At 40.9% G+C, this 20,147-nt stretch overlaps 4 protein-coding genes across 4 annotated transcripts in view; 2 read left to right on the forward strand and 2 right to left on the reverse strand.

The window, feature by feature from the left end:
* The window catches only part of LOC136423536 (retinoblastoma-associated protein-like), a 45,311-nt gene extending 41,854 nt beyond the window's left edge, over nucleotides 1–3,457 (reverse strand). The window contains exons 1-5 of the mRNA XM_066411743.1: nucleotides 3,348–3,457; nucleotides 2,683–2,742; nucleotides 2,209–2,296; nucleotides 1,708–1,824; nucleotides 1,287–1,343 (exon numbers count right to left, since the gene is read on the reverse strand). Of these exons, the coding sequence (XP_066267840.1) occupies nucleotides 1,287–1,343; nucleotides 1,708–1,824; nucleotides 2,209–2,296; nucleotides 2,683–2,742; nucleotides 3,348–3,397 (372 nt within the window). The 5' untranslated portion in view covers nucleotides 3,398–3,457. The remainder of the gene's footprint in view (nucleotides 1–1,286; nucleotides 1,344–1,707; nucleotides 1,825–2,208; nucleotides 2,297–2,682; nucleotides 2,743–3,347) is intronic.
* A 206-nt stretch (nucleotides 3,458–3,663) lies between these two features.
* On the reverse strand, nucleotides 3,664–11,244 carry LOC136422469 (retinoblastoma-associated protein-like). Its single transcript, XM_066410242.1, has 11 exons — nucleotides 10,966–11,244; nucleotides 8,791–8,926; nucleotides 8,456–8,508; nucleotides 7,994–8,089; nucleotides 7,425–7,556; nucleotides 6,936–6,983; nucleotides 6,550–6,611; nucleotides 5,557–5,667; nucleotides 4,594–4,718; nucleotides 3,951–4,022; nucleotides 3,664–3,678 (listed from the first exon to the last, which is right to left on the reverse strand). The coding sequence occupies exons 2-11, from the start codon at nucleotides 8,896–8,898 to the stop codon at nucleotides 3,664–3,666; spliced, it is 822 nt and encodes a 273-aa protein (XP_066266339.1). The 5' UTR covers nucleotides 8,899–8,926; nucleotides 10,966–11,244.
* LOC136422857 (arylacetamide deacetylase-like) lies at nucleotides 10,457–19,949 on the forward strand. Its single transcript, XM_066410767.1, has 5 exons — nucleotides 10,457–10,890; nucleotides 17,050–17,200; nucleotides 17,658–17,904; nucleotides 18,368–18,431; nucleotides 19,010–19,949. The coding sequence occupies exons 2-5, from the start codon at nucleotides 17,057–17,059 to the stop codon at nucleotides 19,755–19,757; spliced, it is 1,203 nt and encodes a 400-aa protein (XP_066266864.1). The 5' UTR covers nucleotides 10,457–10,890; nucleotides 17,050–17,056; the 3' UTR covers nucleotides 19,758–19,949.
* On the forward strand, nucleotides 12,303–16,675 carry LOC136422856 (neutral cholesterol ester hydrolase 1-like). The gene is made up of 5 exons (XM_066410764.1): nucleotides 12,303–12,447; nucleotides 12,824–12,978; nucleotides 14,002–14,248; nucleotides 14,810–14,873; nucleotides 15,345–16,675. Exons 2-5 carry the CDS (start codon nucleotides 12,835–12,837, stop codon nucleotides 16,090–16,092), a joined length of 1,203 nt encoding a protein of 400 aa, XP_066266861.1. The 5' UTR covers nucleotides 12,303–12,447; nucleotides 12,824–12,834; the 3' UTR covers nucleotides 16,093–16,675.
* Nucleotides 19,950–20,147: the final 198 nt, after the last annotated feature.

Genomic DNA, 20,147 nt, shown 5'->3' on the forward strand with positions numbered 1-20,147 from the left:
TGTAATGACGAGAATATGGTACTGAAATTTGTCCAAGTATCAAAGTGCAAGTGTGCAAAGCGTTGATGTGATATAAAGCAGAATGCTTATTGTAGTCATGGTAATGTCAAGCCAGATTATATAACTGTTTAAAAATGTAAGAGAATCTTTAAAACAATAACAGGCCGTTGAACTGGATCAGTAAAAGATATTTTCTAAGGGCAAATATTTTCAGAAAAAATGATTTCAAAAATTACATAATTCATCAAAGTTGGAAAGACTAGAAATGATCCTTTCTTTATTTACAATAGCCGGAATATATTGCAAAGACAAGAATCATGAAATACCAAATTGTAATATCTTAATATCAACAAAGACTCTATCCCAAGAGCTAGGGCATGACAAAACCTATATTCATGTTTACTCATGTTGTGTGCCTTTTGCACAGGTAGTAAATAATCAGGCCTATTTTGTTGCATAAGATGGTAAGTAAATTTCAAACAAGCTGGAAGATGTTGACAGCACTTTATCTATGTTTAAAACTTGGAATCGTGATGGTATTTTTTGGATCAGACATTTTATCATGGAAACAAATTATGCTAAGGTACATACTTTTTAATTTCCAGTAGGAAACTGCGATGTACATTTCTCTTGACAACATTGTAACAAGAGTTATATAAAGATTGACATACATTCTTGAACTATACACACATTAGTGATAACAGTACGAGATGCGTCCTGACAGGCACCATGTAATGTGTGTGGATAAGGATCCCTTTCATCAACGGACAGTGTCCGATTTGTTGGTACAGTAAATATTTGTACAAGCGTGGGAGTCAGAGAGTTGAGTGTTTGAGAAACTGCTGCATTAAAGCTACTCAGAACCTTCATATAAAGACTGTGTTGATTTTTTCTTGTGTATTGATCAAAAGTTTATGAACATTAGGATATGTATCATAAACAAAAATACTGATAGTAACTAAGTAAGGGAAGGATTGTGAGTGAGTGAGTGAGTGAGTGAGTGAGTGAGTGAGTGAGTGAGTGAGTGCATGAGTGAGTGAGTGAGTGAGTGAGTGAGAGTGAGTGAGTGCTTAAATGATAGAGTGAGTGAGTGAGTGCTTAAATGAGTGAGTAAGGGAGTGTGTGTGTGTGTTCTGTCCTCAAGCAGCAATGAAGCCTTCATGTGTACTTTACTGACAGTGACTGCAACCATGATGTCAGTATCTATGACTAACTGTTGGAAACTACAAAAGAGACCCCTAGTGACCAACATACAAACTGCTAGTTGTCAGTAAAGTTGGACCTACCATTTTCAGCATGGCTTCCATGACTCTGTAGTACATCCTGATGGCCAGGTGGCATCTCTACAACACAAGAACAGGGGAAAATAATAGATATAAATCATCACCACAAAATGGGCTTTGAGAGGTTTATGATAACAAAACTATGATGGGAAATATACATATATCTGACAGGAAACTTGATTTAAACTCTGAAATCATCACATGACATTTAATAGATTGACATAAACTTACATGAAAAATGCTCTAATCAAAATTGCAAGCAATCTTAGGAGAACTCCAATAAACTCATGATCACTGGACCTAGTTTTGAAGAGATTTCTGTCTTCTGTCACAAACAAATATAATGTAAACAAACCATTTTTTGTAAACAGGCCATAATAAAAGAATTATAATGAGGAGTAAATATCATGGATGGCATGTTCACCTGTTCAGCAATGTCCTTGTAGTTGTCACCAGTGGCCAGCAGGAAGCGGGAAACGAAGGCCGTCTTCAGCGCTGCAACTCTCTGCAGGATGTCTTCTGTGGGGTCTGTGGAGCAGTTCTACAGGGGGGAGGAACCATGCAATGTTAGAGTGTTTACAACAATTCTTCTTCCCATATTTGTTTGTTTGTTTGTTTGTTATTTAGGTCTATCTACACTCTGGGCATTCATTGTTTCGGATGGAGACGCAAGCAGCCCCATGTACATGTATGGAGAACCTTCAGTCATAAGCCTTAGGCATCAAACCTTTGTACATGAAAGAACCAAACACAATCATCAAGAATGGTGTGGGTAACTCTGTGTGCTTGGCTTAAAACTATAGAGCTGGTTTATAAATTTTAGAATTCTTCCCTTTTCTATAATTAGATTATTCTGTCTTGCCAGAGGTGTGTGCTCTTTGAGTGGTGTCCACACGAACAAAAGGACATTAACAGTACAACTTACACTGAAGTAAGTTTTCAGTGTGGCGGAGGGTTCGTCCTGAGCTGTGTTCAGGATGTTCTTCAGCTGCTGGACTGTTGTCATGGCAGTTCTGTTGTCATGGAAACAAAACAAATAACATTTCAACCACACAGTAGAAATCACCAAGAATCAGTATTGAATAGAGACACCAAAACTAGTCAATCTCAATCAATAATTGAATCCTCTATGCATCTTTTGTATATTTATCTGCAAATGTATGGCTGATACATGTATAACTGCCCATCTTAACATGTTTAAAACCTTCAGAAATAAGCACATTGTTACATCATTACAATGAGGTTATAGGGTAGAAAATTTCACCACAAAAAGGTACACTCTCATGTAGTAAAACATAGAACCATCATAGCTTAATGCTTTTTACATGTACATGAACTTGCTTCCATGTTTCTCAAAGGAAATTGAACTTTTTAAGTCCAGGAAGACGTGCGGACTCACCTGACAGGAGTGGCGAGTGGATCTGTCTGTGAGGTGTGAGGGATCCCACTGGCTTCATCACTGTACAAATAAACAGCAACTTCTGTTGGACTTTCAACATTTTTCTAGACTGGCATTCATCCTTTTCTAGCTCCGGTTTACACCTTTGATTGATTCTCTCAGGAATATTCTATCCCTTCACTAGAGAATCAACTACCATTTGAATATTTTCCTCTGTAGTGGCATTGTAACGGGGATAAAACAGGCATTGGGAGAAATGCTTCTGAGAAATATTTGCTACCTGAAATAGTTAATGACATGGGGGCCACAGGTTTAGATAGAGATAGGTGTCACACTATTCTGCTGATAAGTGATCAGAGGAGCAAACTGGAGCTACAATGGGAGGGATACCAATCTGACATTTTCTAGCAGTCATAGTAGACCATACCAAACAATATTCATCAAATATTAGCTAAGAACACTGACAATAACTGCAGGGTCAACTAGTGTGCGAATTTTCATGAATTGTAGCAAAATAATCAACTTGAAGATACTTATTAAGTGAAGAAACATCCTAAGTTTGAAAAGTTACATAAAGTGTTGAGTTAGCAGTATAGAAGTGCAACATGCATCATTATCATATTGCAGTCTGGACAATCTTTAAAAGCACTTGACTCAAAACTGACCTATCAGAGGACGGCGACATCAGGTGTCTGTCATGGTGAAGAAAGGTCATCTCATCAATGTCTCCCTCCAACAGGTACAGACTCCTGTACTCAGTCTCAAGCCAGGAGAGCTGTGGAGGGATGGAGGGAAGAAATGAACAATGTGAAAGTGAAAAGTAAATTAAAGTGATCTCAAACCAGTTTAGCTCAATGAACTCAATGAACAGCTGAGATACGTCGATGAAGGTTAGACATCCAGGTAATAAGATACGCCAAATGACAGCTACTGATTGCAGAAGCAACTGGATAAAATTTGGAAACAGACGTTTCAGACAGCTTAGATACTCTTCCCCTGGTCGTAACAGAGAAGAAAGACACTATGTATAGTTTTGTTGTTATGGTTCTATGAACGTCACAAAATGAAGAGAATCCAGACTTTTTTAGTTCCTGTCAGTTCAGTACACATTTTAAACATCATCACCATCATTCTTGACATTTTTACAACAGGGCTATCTAGTACCACAAATTTTATACTCGACTAGTGAAGAGGCTCCTGCCATATATTTGACGACAACAGGTTCCAATCTGCGATTAAGGATATAGAAACAAGGGGAACGTATTTACCTCCGGTAGGCCTTCCTTCACAGGCAGGGTTTGGGTATAGCGCAGCCAGCAGCTGTGGTACACCGACTCCACCTGGAGACAAATATGTGAAGTTCAACTTTTTGTGTGGTTCTCTACTCTTTACTCCATGTAAATGTTACTGACTGACATTGGTCAAGATAAAACTCAGAATGCAAAGTTTTGGACTCTTTCCTACAGTAACTGTCAAATCACACTTTTCTGTGCATGTAGATTTCACATTTTGTCCATATATTGCAACTTGTTGCTATTTTACACTCTAGCAGACAACTGATGTTCTCTGTACATGTAATAGTTGTTGCAGTACAATGTACCATTATACCACCATGTACGATTGTCTAGCGATAAAGTTCATTCATTCATTCATTGGCATTTTATTGCTGTAAAGTCTTAGCAGGGCTTCATCTAAAAAGTAGTGACCAGACACCGATTGAGCCAACCTGGCCAAAGCAAACAAAGATAAATAATGAACAAACATGTTGATGAAGGTTAGACATCCAGGTAATAAGATATGCCAAAAATAGTTATTCAAGCAACTGGATAAAATTCTGAAACAGACGTTTCAGACAGCATCCGCTATCTTTCGTCAGTGACTGAATAAATAAATACATAAATGAATACTTACATCATCATAACCACAGCCCATCTCCTGGCACAGCACCTTCAGGATGGAGCCCACCAGCACAGGAACCGTCCCCGAGTCATCCTTATCCGGCAGCCCTTCTTCTAAATGTTCTAAGATGACGTCAGCTGGGACAAGAGAAATCACAGAACCAATCTTAAGAACCAGCTAGATGCTATTTGAATGCTTTTGATCTAAGCAATGATATTTAACATGTTTATAAGCATACTAGTTTTTACAGGAATAAACAACTTTGGATTAAATTTTCTCCTTGAAATTGGATCCCTCATCGATGTTGTACCCTGGGGAAAGGCACTTTCCACAACTTTCCTCACTCCACCCAGGCGTAAAAATGGGTACCTGATTTTGAGGTAAAAGGTGGTGATGAAAGGAGAGGATTAGGCTCCACCTACCAATACCGTGCCCTAGACACAGTGGATAACAACCCACTGCTCCTACGGCCTCAAAAAGGCTATGGGACTACCTTTACCTTTCTGTCGTCATCATGATAAACGCTCAAAGCTGTTCAACATTCTTTCCGCTTGTTCAACAGAATTTAATACATTCCAGTCTATAGATAAATTCAAATACATTCTAGAAAGAGACAACCCTTACTTTGGGTAAATATATCAAAGAATGTTTAGATCTTAGAACTAGTAGTGTAAGTGATACGTTAAAGTCGACATGTTGAAGTACATATACTTGTACTTAGGTTAATCATTTTGTAAACCATTGTTTGTTGTTTGTATGTATAGTTGTAGAAGACCTTAGGAAAGTCGCTGTACTTTTGTCATGTCAATAAAGATTTCTGTCGAGTTTACGTTCGGCAGTGATTGGTCATTATTGATCCTGAAGAAGGCGACAGTGGTTGTCGAAAATTCGATCCGTGAATACCTTAGTGTTGGAAGAAAGTTTAGCATTGTATAAAGATTTCTGTATAAAGTTCATGATACAATGTAGTCTCACCATAGGGAGGCCTGAGGAGGAAGCTGGGGGTCCACCTGATGACGTGGGCCATGCAGCACAGCAGCAGGTGGAAGTTCAGCACCAGCTCCGGGTTTCCCTGAAGGACTTTTCCTGCAACAAAAAAGGCACAAATGAATTTAAGTCAATGACATTACGGTAAATGCAGAAATGTTCGCAGTGATTTTAAGTTCGTGGTTTTCGCGGTGAACTCTTTACTACAAACTTAAAACCACCACAAAAAGCCATTTCATGTGGGGCTGTAGCGCTACTATTGTTTGAAACGCGAACACAAAACCACCACGAACACTCCATTTTCTCCCCTGCCACGAAATAGAATCCCCGCGAACATACCTGCATTTACAGTATTTCAACATTTTTGGTCAATATAATATTTTGATGCCATCCAGTTGCAAACAGATATTTTCACAGATCCCATTGCATGCTGTGAGATGTGGGCACTATGGGAAGTTGCCGTTGTCGAATAGTGCAGGGGGCAAATTGCATCATTACCATGACAACATGGACCGGACTTGACACAATATGCAAGCATCTCAAACATGTTGCCATGGCGATGATGCTGCCTGCCTTCCCTTCGGTACCCATACTTGACCATAGTGTCCATCTTCTCCCAGCATGCAATGGGATCCATGAATAGGTCCAGGGAAGAGGCAGAAAAAATGGAAGGGGAGGGCAGAACATGCAATCACAGACAACTGAGTAACCCCCATTAACAATAATCTGCAAGGTTACATAAATCCGTCAGTTTGAAAAACAGTGGGTTTGAGAGATCTCTAGTGCAGCACCCCCCAGGTATGCACAGTTTAGACATACAGGAGTGCATTGTACTGGGGGACGTTGGGTTGGAGATCTGTTTGGACATATCTTTTCAGAGTGGCGAATCATGTACCATGGTGGAATTATGCTAGTAGATGTTACATCTGAATGTAGCAATAGCATCTAACAATAAGTCAGACTACTCTTAGAATTTCTCACCTTTAGCCAGAAGAAAAATCAGCCAGCTTTGCTTCATCCTGGGGGTGACTGTGGTTGTGGTACTGTAGAGGGTAAATCAACTTGGTCAGTACTAAAATCAGACCCAGATATATATACACACATACACCCTGCACCGCCCCCCCCCCCCACACACACAAACTCAAATATATATGATTTTTTACACACACACACACACACACACACACACACACACACACACACACACACACACACACACACACACACACTGACACACGCACACACATACAACCTTTCAAACATTTTTAAGGTGATTTCAAGAAGTTAACACCTACAAGGCATAAGTATCTGATAAGGATATAACTTTCTGCCATACATAGCCATAGCAGTGGAAATATGTTCCCTACCTGGCTGAGAATGGACTTGGATTCTCCTGGAAGATAGCAGCAAAAAGTCTGGATGGAAAAAAATAAAATAGTTATCAGATAACTTTGGTCACCTTAATATCTCATAAGTAAGTCCATATCTATTACAACTGATATAGTTTTGTAACACCTTCACCATGTGTGTCTTTTACCTGTGACATCGCATCTTATGCCAAACCATAAGCCAAAAATGTCCCTGCAGTTCCATAACAAGCTGCTAAGGGACTCACACTTCTTTGTTGCTCCTAAAGCTATCAGCAATAAAAAAAATCAAAACTACAGCATGTTCAGAACAGAAGATATAAAAAACTGAATGCTCTGCGAAATTCTTGACTCTTGATTCATAACTGTTGAGAACGACAGTAGAAAAACATTTTCTGTTTGTATACAATATGAGGATTACAATTTCAGCAGTAACTACCTTTACTAGCATATTTGGTTGACAGAACTCCACTTATTTCCAATGCTTACTTTTCAAACTTGAGGTGCAGTGCCGCTACTATGCAGTACTTCCTCTGTAGCTGACTGTACGCGTCTCGGACATTGGAATTCGCATCCTCCATACAATGTGACGTCTTCATGGCATGGAACAGCATCACAATGCTGCAACAGAAAGGTGTTTTATTTAGCAATTGGTCATACAAGCTGCATTCCGGAGTTGGGGGTTTAAAATAGGGCTGAGTCATACTGGAGACTATAAAAATGGTACTGCTTTCTCTGCTTGGCACAAATGGGAAAGAGTAGGTTGAAAAGCTCTTGCTGTAGTGCCATGGAGATGGAGATGGGCACCGTCCTATTCACCAAAAAGTATGGTAAGGATTTTAAGTTAATTGCTTATGTTGAGTTTCTTAAATTTCTTGATTAACATGTTAACGATCTAGGATTGAGGTTTGACCACAATCAATGAAGAATTTGCAACGGTATACACAAAAATATATTTTGAACACATAACGTTAACAGTTTCCTAAAACTGATCTCCAAAAATGTTGACATCAAGACCTGTATGTGTAAGATTGTTAACAGAATCTAAAGGAACCTACTTCGCACTGGCCTTGTTCAGTATGTCTTGAAGTGTCACGCAGGGAGCGAAGACATTGACGCTGTCTGGGGAACTGTCATCTTCTGTTTCTCGGAACCTGAAAATGTACAGTCAAGCATGCCTGTTACAATTACAGTAACCCTTACACAAGGTATGATTACAATGGTTGTAACAAATCTAGTTGATTGTATGGAAAGCACTATAATATAAAGTATAAAGGTACCTTTCTTCAATTTCCTCAAAATTCAATGTAAGATGAAAATCAAAATTTCCCTAGCTTCAATGTGACTTCCAAGTATTACTATAATTGCAAAGAGTAGGTTACACAACGAAGATAACAGTTACCTGGATGTCTAACCTTCAGTGATGTATCAAAAAGTATGTTGCATAGCATAATATGTTTACTAGAAATAAAATTCTATCAAGCCTCCAACATTGTTGACTTATAGAACTGATAGCTCACCTTGCTTTTGTCACAGCCACATAGATACAGGCCACACAGCACAGCTGGGGCACCTGAATAGATAACAGATACAATGATCACATTTTCCAGCAAAGTCATGCTTGCAGTTCTAAAACAAGCTTCTAGGTGGCTCAAATCAAATCAAAACTACTTATTTTCAAGGCCATAAGCCATTTACAAATCATTACCATTAGCTGTTCAGAACGTGAAATACTGAACATGTGATTGTAAGAATTTTTCTATCCCTTTCCCTTTTTTCCCACTTTTTCAACACCAGTTGCAAAGACACCAAGTCATCATGTTTTAAGAATCGTTACACTACGTGTATTTCGCACCTGTCCATGAGCCTTTTCCCCCACATCTGCTAGGATCTGTAGCGCATCATCAGTGATGGCAGCAGGCAGGGACAGGGCAGTGGCCAGTCTTCTCAGGTCCACTTCCATCTTATTCTACTGTAGATCTGACTAAATACTGCAGGAATACATGATTAAAAGTCAAATCTAAGACATAGATTTAGTGAAATTCAAAGATTTCATGCTTAAAACAAACAATAGGTCTGCTTTCATCTTAGAATACTGTAGATCAGACTAAATTCTACAGAAATATATCATAAAATGTCACATCTGAGTCACTAAATTGCTGAAATGTAAACATTTGACGCTTAGAGCATTAGATAGAACAAAGAAGATATGTTACGTTGTCACCATGCAGCACTATGATATGTACAAAAGCTCAAAATTAAGGGAATTCAATTTCACAGTAGGAGGGAAAAGAGGCATATGCGGTGTTTTAAGTTCATGGTGGACACACCGAGTATATCACTGATATGACAGAAATCTGTATTGTTTTCGGCGTGATGCTTTTGTGTTGGAGAGGTCACAGTGAAACCTGCTGACATAAAACCACTGCGAACACTCAAAATTTATATCATAGTATTGTTTGCATCAACATTGATCAGTTGCTTCATGGTGTGGATGGAGACGTTATTTGTGACCCTAAAGTGACATGCTGACATTTTAAACAGGTCACAAACTAAGATGTCGCCCTTGACACAATGCGACATATGTATAATGATTGATAACTCAACTTAATTCACCAAAGCAACAAGGTTTTGATGTCAAATAATGGAACATTGTTAGAGATAGGGTTGGTTATCAAGGTACCTATACAAGACTGCGAAACTCTTTAAGGTACAGGTCCAAAATTTTGTACCTGAATAGAATTACACTCCAGTATATACTTGTAGCATTTTGTGACTAGATCATGTGTGGGGGAGGGTAAGAGATGGGTCAGCCCTGACTAACATACCATTCTACCCAACCTTTTTCTGTTCTTGACATGTTGGAATATGATTTCTGCTATACATTAGAATGTGGTGGCCATGATTTCAAAACGTTGTCAATGTCAGTCATCAAGAAATGTACGCAACAACGCAACATGGAAACTGTCTGAATAATACCCTTGGCCAGCTAGATTTATATGACTGTTTACAACATATGATTGATCACAACATTCCTGGGCGCGATGGACTAGAGGAGGGCTTTGACCAGTATTGTATAGAAAACATGGTATCAATTACTCTGATTCACTGTTCTAAACATACTAGATATTTGATGATTCTTTGCTCCCAACAGGTTATGTCCATGGTACTGTAAATGCATTTAAATATGCGTGGTTTTTATTTCGCGCTAAGGAGAAAATGGAGTGTTCGCAGTGTTTTCAAGTTCGCGGCAGCAATATAGTGACATACTGCATAGTGTTGGACAAAATCATTCGCGGCGGTTTTAACTTCATGGTAAAATGGTCTCCGCGAAAACCACCAACGCAAAACCACCACGAACCTTTCTGCATTTACAGTGTCTGCAATTTTTCAGAGAACTGTAGTAAGAGACCCTCTGTGAGACCCTCCCTGCTTCAATACAGCACAATGCCACTGGAAAATAGCCAACCAAAAACACGCACAAATGATGAAATCTTACACGTAAAAACTCATGTAGCAATAACCTTGTTTGATACTGAAACCTGGCTGACGATTTAAGATGAGTTGTGCATGCTCTTGTTTACCGAATTGGAGAAAAACAACAACAAGATGTTGACAAAACCTGACCCGGTCCTAGGGGCCTGTTGGGGCATGTGCGGAAAAAAAGATGTGACCAACCGACCATTCGTTGTAAACAGCACTCCAGCAACGATAAAATCACACTGATTTCTATGCAATAATAAGCACCCTCCGTTAAAATCTTACATCGACGAGAACGCTGTGTTTGAAAAATGTAAATGACCTCCATGAGATGAGCGGCCGGAAGACGGAGACCCTACCCCCAACAGACACGGTGACCTACCCTGACACGACGCAGACTCCGGCCATACCGGGGCGGGAAACAACCTCGCCGCTTCGGCGAAACACACCCACGATTTCTCCAATGTTGAACAAGGTACTGTACAGTGATTCAATTACAAACATAGCAAACAGGAACGCGCGACTATTTTTTGTAACAAACATTACTTACCTCGGCCTGTGTACCAGTCTTTCTGTTCAAACGTCTGGATGTGAATGTAGCAGAAAAAGATCAGGTCACATGATCCAAATTTGGGGCGAAAATCTTCCCTCCTGCGGCCTGTTATTATAGAACGTAAACAATCAGTAATTCAGGAGTGTACCCCGGTTCTTGTTTGTACCAGGATATCCTTAGATCGTCCGTAATTTGCACGGTTTGGCAGAAAATTTGTTGACCTTTTCTCAGTTGCCGGGACGCTATCAGCTGAAAAATGGCGCGAAAGAACAACGCTGACCCAGACGCCTGTCGCTGATTGGTCCAAATTATGACAAAATCTCGCCGTGATTGGTCAGCAGTTTCGCGCCAGGCCCCAGAATGTGAATACTTTGTCTGAAGTATGTAGCTAATCTCCAAGCAGATGTAGGGTCATCATTCTCACCATCGTATGGTCCTGCCCAGTGTTTTATGTATGTTTGAGGCTTTTTATACGTCTGGTCCGCGTCTTCCTCTCTTCCCCTATCCAATAGGAGACTTATTAGATAGGAAGCACAATAAAACAGTTGACTGGATATCTATGGATCGTTACCTTAGGAAAATCTCTGACAAACTAAAGAGTAGAGTAGAGTTGATTCCGCCAGGGTACTAGTACTTAGTAATTCATTAGGTTAACTATGCCTGGTTGATGCAAGGAGGTTATAGGGACCTAAAACATTCTTAGCTGATGCAAGGACCAAGGAGGTTATATATTTAACCTCCTTGCATGGACTATAATCTATATAATGTCTTTGGTTGATGCTATGATTAGCGTATTGGTCCCGACATATAATGAATATATAAGAACTCAAACCCAACCATAGTCAACCTTAGTTAACTTAGAACTTTGATAGTAGTCTAGATAACTATTTTTGATTCCCATGTATTTCCATGTTTGTCTGCAATTAGCCTTCGGGCATGAACTTGCAATAAAGTTATGGTTATAATTATAAAGGGGGCGTGTCGTATAAAAGACGAATGTCACTTTATTATGGATTTGTTAACGGTATGATGATAAACGCTCAAAGCTTTGTACCTTTCTGTCCGCTTGCTCAAAACAATCTAACGATACAATCCAAGTCCTTGTACAATCCTATTAATTTCAATTACATTCTAGGGGAAGATGACCATTACTGTGTACAGGTAGGTGAAAACGTCATGGACTGTTTCGATATAACAACGAGAGGTCTAAACAAACAACATGTTGATATATTCATATACCTATTTATATGTTAATTCATGAGCATCCACTTGCTTGTTTGTATGTATAATTGTCGGAAGACCTCGCGAAAGTAGCCGCAGCTTGCACCTTGTGTCGATAAACTGAGGTTCATATAGATTTGCATATAATGAGGGGACGTGTCCGCTCTGATGCTGAAGCACAAAGAACGATCGAAGCGTAAACAGGACAGGTCAGATTCCAACACGCCCGGATTCCAGTCCTTTAGACAACTTAGCAAGGTAGGGACATTTTGTCAAATTCGCGGGAAATTTTGCAACTTTTGGTGTACCTGACATAAATCCGGGTTTAATACATAAATCCGCCACTTTGAAAGAACAGTGGGTTTGAGAGATCTCTAGTACAACACCCCCAGGTATGCACAGTTTAGATATACAGGAGTGGATTGAACTGGGGGACGTTGGGTTGGAGATCTGTTTGGACGTATCTTTTCAGGGTGGTGGAATTATGTACCCGAGGCTCGTGGAATTATGTAGTAGATGTTTGGTGTCGCTCAACAATGATTGAAGCGTTGTTGATTTTAAGCGGGATACTACCGTGCCAATGCCATAGTTTACCGTCCCGTGCATGTGTCGTCTGAAATTGTTGTTTGCTCAGACAGAACCGTCATGGCGGTGAAGGCAGCCCTAGTGTTTGTGGCGGCGGCGGTCCTGCTGGCGTACTACTGTGACCAGCCTGTTCCAGAGGGCATCGCAGAGCCACGGATGTACGCAAAAGCGCAGGGGATGGTGTTCAGAATATCGGCGAACCTGGTAAGGGTCAGGTCCGTGACGTACGTCGTACGACCGTCGTGCGATCTTAAGCTTCAACGGTGACATTCTTGGGATATAGTTTTGACATGTCCGGCAAAATTTAGCCGTCTTAAAGGTCTTATAAAGGGCTGTCATAGATCCTAGCTTATCGGTGCTTGGTTCTGTTGCAGCCTGTAAAATCGTACTCTCCAAGTAGAGGTTTATAGTGGAGAAGATCGTGACCTTTTTATCCTCTGCCCCGTTTTTTGTCGGCGAAACGGGGCAGAAGATAAAAAGGTCACAATCTTCTCCACTAACCTCTGCTTGGAGAGTATCAAAATCGTACGACGATTCTACATTCTAGTCTACCTCAGTACTTGTTGTTTTGTCGCCCTCTCTAACCACTCCCACCGCCTTTGTTTGTTTGACCTGTATTTATTCATGAGAAGCTCAAATCGACCTGCAGGTCGCTTTTCATTGAGGTCATGAGGGAAGAGGTAAGGGTCAGACAAGATACTCGTATCAACAGAGATACGGATTACTTCATTTTAGTCCTAATAAATCTATTTACATATACATTGAGGTCATGAGGGAAGAGGTAGAGTCAGACAAGATACTCGTATAACAGAGATACGGATTACATCATTTTAGCCCTAATATGAAATCTATTAACATATTGCACTACTACTCTAGCCTGACTTAATAGTGGTTGGCCCGACGGATACCGCCCCCTAGGAGGGGGTCATTAACCTCCGCCAGCGAGAGCTTGTGTAAACACAGGCTAATTGTAATACAAGTAGTTAGGCAATACAAATCGACATCTTCCTTCATAAAGAAGCAGACCACTTTTCGAATGTACAATACTATTTAACAAAAACTGAATACAAAAAAAAAATTAAAACTTGATTAAACCACAGAAGTTTGATCAAGCCTTTGCTATATTCTTCTGGCTTAATTCGCTGCACTTGAAAGTGCCGAGTCATATTGATATTGTGAACGCATCTTTTAAATTTATTCATATGGTTTTTCGTCTCATTTCTCCAGGCTAGAATCGGAGAGTACCTCGGTGTAGGTACGGAGCCTCAGAACCTCCGGTCAGTCATGGAGGCAATAGTAAAAGTTGGTCTGATGTTAAAAGGCAGTTCTTACCGCGAGGGTTTGAAGGTCACAGACACCATGTTTGACGGGGTCAAAGTCCGTGTGTACGAACCAGTGTCAGCAGCACAGAGTAGCAGCAAAGTGCCGGGGCTGGTGTACTTCCACGGAGGGGGCTGGGTTATCCTGAATGTCGGTAAGATCTTCGCTTATTGATTTAGATCCGAGGTAAAGGAAAATCTAAATGTAGCCTCATAGCCTTTTTTAGGCCATTGCGGCAGTAGGTTGTTATCAAGTGTGTCTAGCTAGGGCATGATATTGGAAGGCGACGCCCAACCCTCTTCTTCCACCACCTTTTACCTACCAAACCGAAGTAGCGTTAGACGTATGCACCTGGGTGGAGTGAGGAAAGTCGTGTAAAGTGCCTTTCCCAAGGGCACAACATCGGTGGTATGTCACGTGGTTAGATATTAGGACCTCTGTGTTCTGAGCCAAACACCCTTCCCAACACGATGCCACAATCTTAGGACCAGAAAAAAGAATCCAAAAACGTATCAAATATATTTACCTGAATTTTGCTCTTGGATATGTTTTCACATTTTCCTGTTTCTTTCCCACCTTACATGACCACACGCCACGAAATACACAAAAAGGACAAAGCATATCATATCATGTAGACATACCTGCACATTCTTATTTGGAAAGACATACCTGAACATCCTACACAATACTGATCTCAGCCTGGTGTTGTTTACAGACACCCACGATCCGCTAACTGCTCATGTTGCCAAACAACTGGGGACCGTTGTTGTGTCCGTGGAGTGAGTACCTTAATGATGTTTTTATGTGACCCCACAGTAAAATTCAAACGCAATTCTCACTACATTTGCATCTCATAGGTAATTGAATCACAAGGGTCGATATTGTCAAGCACCCCGTTGGTTTCATTGGACAGGTCGTGACATAACTCCTACATGACGTTCATGTAATGATCTTTATTTGCAAAGTCATGCCCGAACTCTAATTGCAAGGGTACACACAGATACGATAACATAAAAAAGGTTGTCTGATTGGCTAATAGCTGGTAAGAGTCCACACCCACAAAAGCAGAAACCAAAGGCTGTTTTGGCAGAGCTTCACCAAGGTATATTGTCTAGGCCACTGGAGGATGAACTTTGGTTTAGCTGCATGGAACTCGTACGTACAGACTGCAATTCCCTCTGTTTGTGATAAACAAAAAACTCTTGTCTATCAGCTAACACACATCGATATCTTCCCCAATCATCTTACAGCTACAGACTTGCTCCTGAGCACGTGTTTCCGGCAGCGTTTGATGACAGTGTTGCTGCCACAAAGTTCTTCCTCCAGAACGCAGAGAAGTACAACGTTGATCGCACACGTATCGGCATCAGCGGGGACAGTGCCGGTGGGAACCTTGCTGCAGCCGTCACTCTCGTATTAGCTAAAGAAAAGGGTCTTCCTAAGTTAAAGACACAGGCGCTCATCAACCCAATCCTGCAAGCCATAAACTTTGAGACGCCCTCCTACATCGCCCATGGTCACCTCAACACTCTAACTAAAGATAAAATAGTGTCGTTTTGGCTGTGGTATCTGAACAATGACCTGTCTTTCAAGAAGGTGTTTGAAGCCAACAATCACACAGGCGTGCAGATAAAGAAATCTCAGTACGCCGGGTACGTGGATCCCAAAATGGTCGACGTTACGACCGTTAAGAAGGAAAATATCAAATTTCCTGAGATTCCGAACATCGCGACCATTTTGGATCCACGTTTTGCCCCGCTAATGGCAGACGACGCTGATTTGAAAGGTCTCCCACCGACGTACGTGATGACGTGTGAGTACGATGTTTTGAGGGACGATGGTGTGATGTACGCCAGAAGGCTTGAAAAGGCGAGGGTTGAGGTCAATCATGATCATTATGAACATGGCTTCCACGCATTTTTAAACAGCTTTGATGATTATGAGTTAGCAGGCATTGCTATGCAGAACTACCTGGCGTATCTAAAAAAGATCCTATAAAATCAAGATATGATGATAAAGGCTCAAATCTGTTCACTTTTCATTCCGCTTGCTCCAAAGAATCAAATGCAATTAATCCTAATCGCAAGTACATTCTAGGAGCTCGAGGAGATACTGTACCTCTGTCATACTTATGTCATGTCCTGAAACATTATCTGTATATCTAGGCCAATATTCCCTATACATCTGTGCAAAAAAGAATCCGTGAAATAGCGATTTAGTTGTATAAGACATTCATCTCCTCATCATGTAATTGTATAATTGACATATACGACTCCCTATATTATTGTATCTCCTGTTGATATTTAGGTCTGACAATATTATATAGATAGTGCCTTCATGTAGTTTGAAATGGAGCATTGTACAGCCTAGAACCTAACCATTGTATAGCATAGAACCTCCCTGTAATTTTTAGTAGTTTGATATAAGTAGCCAGTAGTATTTTATTGTTTGCCTTACATTGTACCTGATACAATCGTTGTGCAATGAACTTTGACTTTGACTTGACTATATCTGCTAAATACATCAAAGAATGTTTAGACCTTAGAATAAGTACACTAAACTAAAAGTGTTGATTTATCTATCTACTTGTACGTATCCATTTGTTTGTCTGTATGTATGTATGTCTGTATAGATGTAAAAGACCGTACAAAATACGTCGCTGTACTTTAGTGTCAATAAAGATTTGCATATAAGCCACGTCAAGTCAACTTCGGCCACAGCTCAAAAGGGGGCGTATCCACCCTGCAGCACTAGAACGATAGAAGACTGAACGGAATTGGGCGTCTTTCAGTTGATTTGGACAACTCAGGACGGACGGACGTTTTGCTAATTACAGGGGATGTTACAACTTCTGGTGTATCTGATGGAGGTGTCGCTATGAAAAGTAGTTGGTTTTTAAATAGAACATAGCATTTTTCCCACGCAGAGCCTGAAAAGTGTACTTTGCCCCGACAGAACCATCATGGCGGTGAAGGCAGCCCTGGTTTTTGTGGCGGTTGCGGTTCTGCTGGCGTACTACTGTGACCAACCTGTTCCAGAGGGCATCGCAGAGCCAAGATTGTACGCAAAAGTGCAGGGGATGGTGTTCAGAACAGTGCAAAACCTGGTAAGGGCCCGGTGTACGTAATGTAATATACGTCGTACGATCGTCACAATAAATCAGGTTCCGGCATTTCCCAAACAGTATGAATAAGGCTTTTCGATCTGGCTTTCCTGAGGATATTGATGGATTTCGAGGAATTTTAAGACGAATTGGAGGGTATCAGTCGACGAGTTAGTTTTGAATTCGGAACTCATCCGGCGAGTAGCCGTCAGCACGACGCGAGTCGCAAATGGCGGGAGAGCCCTGAACTTTGACGGGCCGTCATATAATACTAGTGAGAACTTGACTTTGGGGGTGTATTTAGCAAAGTATAGTAGGCCTAGCTAAGTTTAGCCTTCCATTAATAACACCACGGAAATTATCAAGCCTTTGCTATATTCTTCTAGTCTCAAAGGTATCCTAATTCGTTGCACATGTATTTGAAGTACCAGATCATGATGATATTGTCTCATTTTTTCAGGCTAAAATTGGAGAGTACCTCGGCGTAGGTACGGAGCCTCAGAACATCCGGTCAGTCATGGAGACAATAGTAAACGTTGGCCTGAAATTAAAAGGCAGTTCATACCGGGAAGGGCTGAAATGCACAGACACCATGTTTGACGGGGTCAAAGTCCGTGTGTACGAACCAGTGTCAGCAGCACAGAGTGGCAGCAAAGTGCCGGGTCTGCTGTACTTCCATGGAGGGGGCTGGGTTATGCTGAGTGTCGGTAAGCTCTTCGCTCAATTTGGATCCAAGGAGCGGATCATTACTCATTTCAACAGTGCCACATGCAAAGAACAGAATAAGTTTGATTAAGCTCAGCAATGATGACAACAATGATAATATGGAATAATGACAAAATATGTACAAAATATAGTGCGCCAACATCTTATCCCCTGGAGTGGTGTGACTTCTATATCTACTTGACGGACGTGTGCATCAGCTAAATATAGAAGCGATTTGGGTCTTCAGTTGTTATTGTTATACAACCTGAAATGTTGTGGGGTGCATTTTCGCATCCCCCCTCATTACACGACCACACGTCACGGAATACACGCAAAAAGGACAGAGCATATGATATAATATCATAGACATACAATTAATGTATACCTGCACATTCTTATTTGGAAAGACATACCTGAACATCCTACACAATACTGATCTCAGCATGGACATGGTGTTGTTTACAGACACCCACGATCCGCTAACGGCTCATCTTGCCAAACAACTGGGGGCTGTGGTTGTTTCCGTGGAGTGAGTACCCTGATGCTGTTTTTATGCACCCTAGTAACCCTGCTATACACAGTAACTTACAATATACAGTAATATACTGTTGCCCAGTTCTAAATACATTACCTGCACTGGCTATCGAATAGTACTACGTTTCAAATAATAAGTGGGTTCTATGATTATATTACAAATGCGTTCCTTTTTTAGGTTTTCTAGATGGCGAAAGTCGGAGAGGTTGTTGTAATTGTTTCAAAAAGCTTGTTTCTTTCAGCCTCATGATTTACAAACAAAGTGTAATGTAATGATAAATGACACTATGAGCCCCAGTCATTTCAATGGCGTGGGCTCATCGGAATCCCACCACTGACACCAGGTTGTATGTCTTGTGTCCATGCCCACAAAAGCAGAAACCAAAGGTTGGTTTACCAGATCTAGAGCTTCCCTAAGGTACGAATATTGTCTAGGCCGCGGGCGAGGCGTAGGAGAATAAACTTTGGTTGAGCATGGATCTCGTAGAGGCAAGCAACTCCCTCTGTTTTTGATCAACACAAAACTCTGGTATATTAGCTAACAGCAATGATATCTATCACATCATTTTACAGCTACAGACTCGCCCCTGAGCACGTGTTCCCGGCAGCGTTTGATGACAGTGTTGCTGCCACAAAGTTCTTCCTCCAGAATGCAGAGAAGTACAACGTTGATCGCACACGTATCGGCATCAGCGGGGACAGTGCAGGCGGGAACCTCGCTGCAGCCGTCACTCTCGTATTAGCTAAAGAAAAGGATCTTCCGAAGTTAAAGACACAGGCACTCATCTACCCAGCCTTGCAAGCTATAAACTTTAATACGCCTCCCTACATCAACCATGGTCACCTCAACACTCTAAGTAAAGATAGGATGGTGTCGTTGTGGTTGTGGTATCTAAACAATGACCTGTCTTTCAAGAAGGTGTTTGAAGCCAACAATCACACAGGCGTGCAGATAAAGAAGTCTCAGTACGCCGGGTACGTGGACCCTGAAGTGGTCGACGTTACACCCATTAAAAAGGAAAATGTCAAATTTCCTGAGATTACGAACATCTCAACCATTTTAGATCCCCGTTTTGCCCCGCTAATGGCAGACGACGCTGATTTGAAAGGTCTCCCACCGACGTACGTGATGACGTGTGAGTACGATGTTTTGAGGGACGATGGTGTGATGTACGCCAGAAGGCTTGGGAAGACTGGGGTTAAGGTCAATCATGATCATTACGAACATGGCTTCCACGGATTTTTAAACAGCTTTGATGATTATGAGTTAGCAGGTATTGCTATGCAGAACTACCTGACGTATCTAAGAAAGAACCTATAAAATATGATGATAAACGCTCAAATCTGTTCACATTTCATCCCCCTTGCTCAAATGAATGTAAAACTTTCAATTCTAATCACTATTCTAATAGGAGATTACCCTTACATATGTGTGTACAAAAAGCTAAATACATCAAAGAATGTTTAGACCCTTAAACCACTACATGTAGAATAAACGATACACTAAACTCAATATATTGATTTATCTTTGTATCCCTAGGCCTTTGTCTGTTTGTTTGTTTGTTTGTTTGTTTGCATGTATGTATGTATAATTGTAAAAGACCGCACAAAAGACGTCGCTATACTTTTGTAGTGTCAACAAACATTTGCATAAAAGTCAAGTGCTAAATGTCTCCTTGGAGGACCGTATGATGAACTCTGTACTCTACGG

The sequence above is a fragment of the Branchiostoma lanceolatum genome, chromosome 17 (assembly GCF_035083965.1).
Source record: "Branchiostoma lanceolatum isolate klBraLanc5 chromosome 17, klBraLanc5.hap2, whole genome shotgun sequence".
Classification (NCBI taxonomy): domain Eukaryota; kingdom Metazoa; phylum Chordata; class Leptocardii; order Amphioxiformes; family Branchiostomatidae; genus Branchiostoma; species Branchiostoma lanceolatum.

What these genes read in the sequence shown, in the direction of transcription:
- LOC136422857 (XM_066410767.1), top strand. Translation starts at nt 17,057, where the DNA reads ATGGCGGTGAAGGCAGCCCTGGTTTTTGTGGCGGTTGCGGTTCTGCTG. An exon ending in TCAGAACAGTGCAAAACCTG is followed by an intron (nt 17,201 to 17,657) that starts GTAAGGGCCCGG and finishes TCATTTTTTCAG; the next exon opens with GCTAAAATTGGAGAGTACCT. An exon ending in CTGGGTTATGCTGAGTGTCG is followed by an intron (nt 17,905 to 18,367) that starts GTAAGCTCTTCG and finishes TGTTGTTTACAG; the next exon opens with ACACCCACGATCCGCTAACG.
- LOC136422469 (XM_066410242.1), bottom strand. Translation starts at nt 8,898, where the DNA reads ATGGAAGTGGACCTGAGAAGACTGGCCACTGCCCTGTCCCTGCCTGCT. An exon ending in GATTTTTCTTCTGGCTAAAG is followed by an intron (nt 5,668 to 6,549) that starts GTGAGAAATTCT and finishes TTTTTGTTGCAG; the next exon opens with GAAAAGTCCTTCAGGGAAAC. An exon ending in CCTCCTCAGGCCTCCCTATG is followed by an intron (nt 4,719 to 5,556) that starts GTGAGACTACAT and finishes CTCTTGTCCCAG; the next exon opens with CTGACGTCATCTTAGAACAT.
- LOC136422856 (XM_066410764.1), top strand. Translation starts at nt 12,835, where the DNA reads ATGGCGGTGAAGGCAGCCCTAGTGTTTGTGGCGGCGGCGGTCCTGCTG. An exon ending in CTGGGTTATCCTGAATGTCG is followed by an intron (nt 14,249 to 14,809) that starts GTAAGATCTTCG and finishes TGTTGTTTACAG; the next exon opens with ACACCCACGATCCGCTAACT. An exon ending in ACCGTTGTTGTGTCCGTGGA is followed by an intron (nt 14,874 to 15,344) that starts GTGAGTACCTTA and finishes ATCATCTTACAG; the next exon opens with CTACAGACTTGCTCCTGAGC.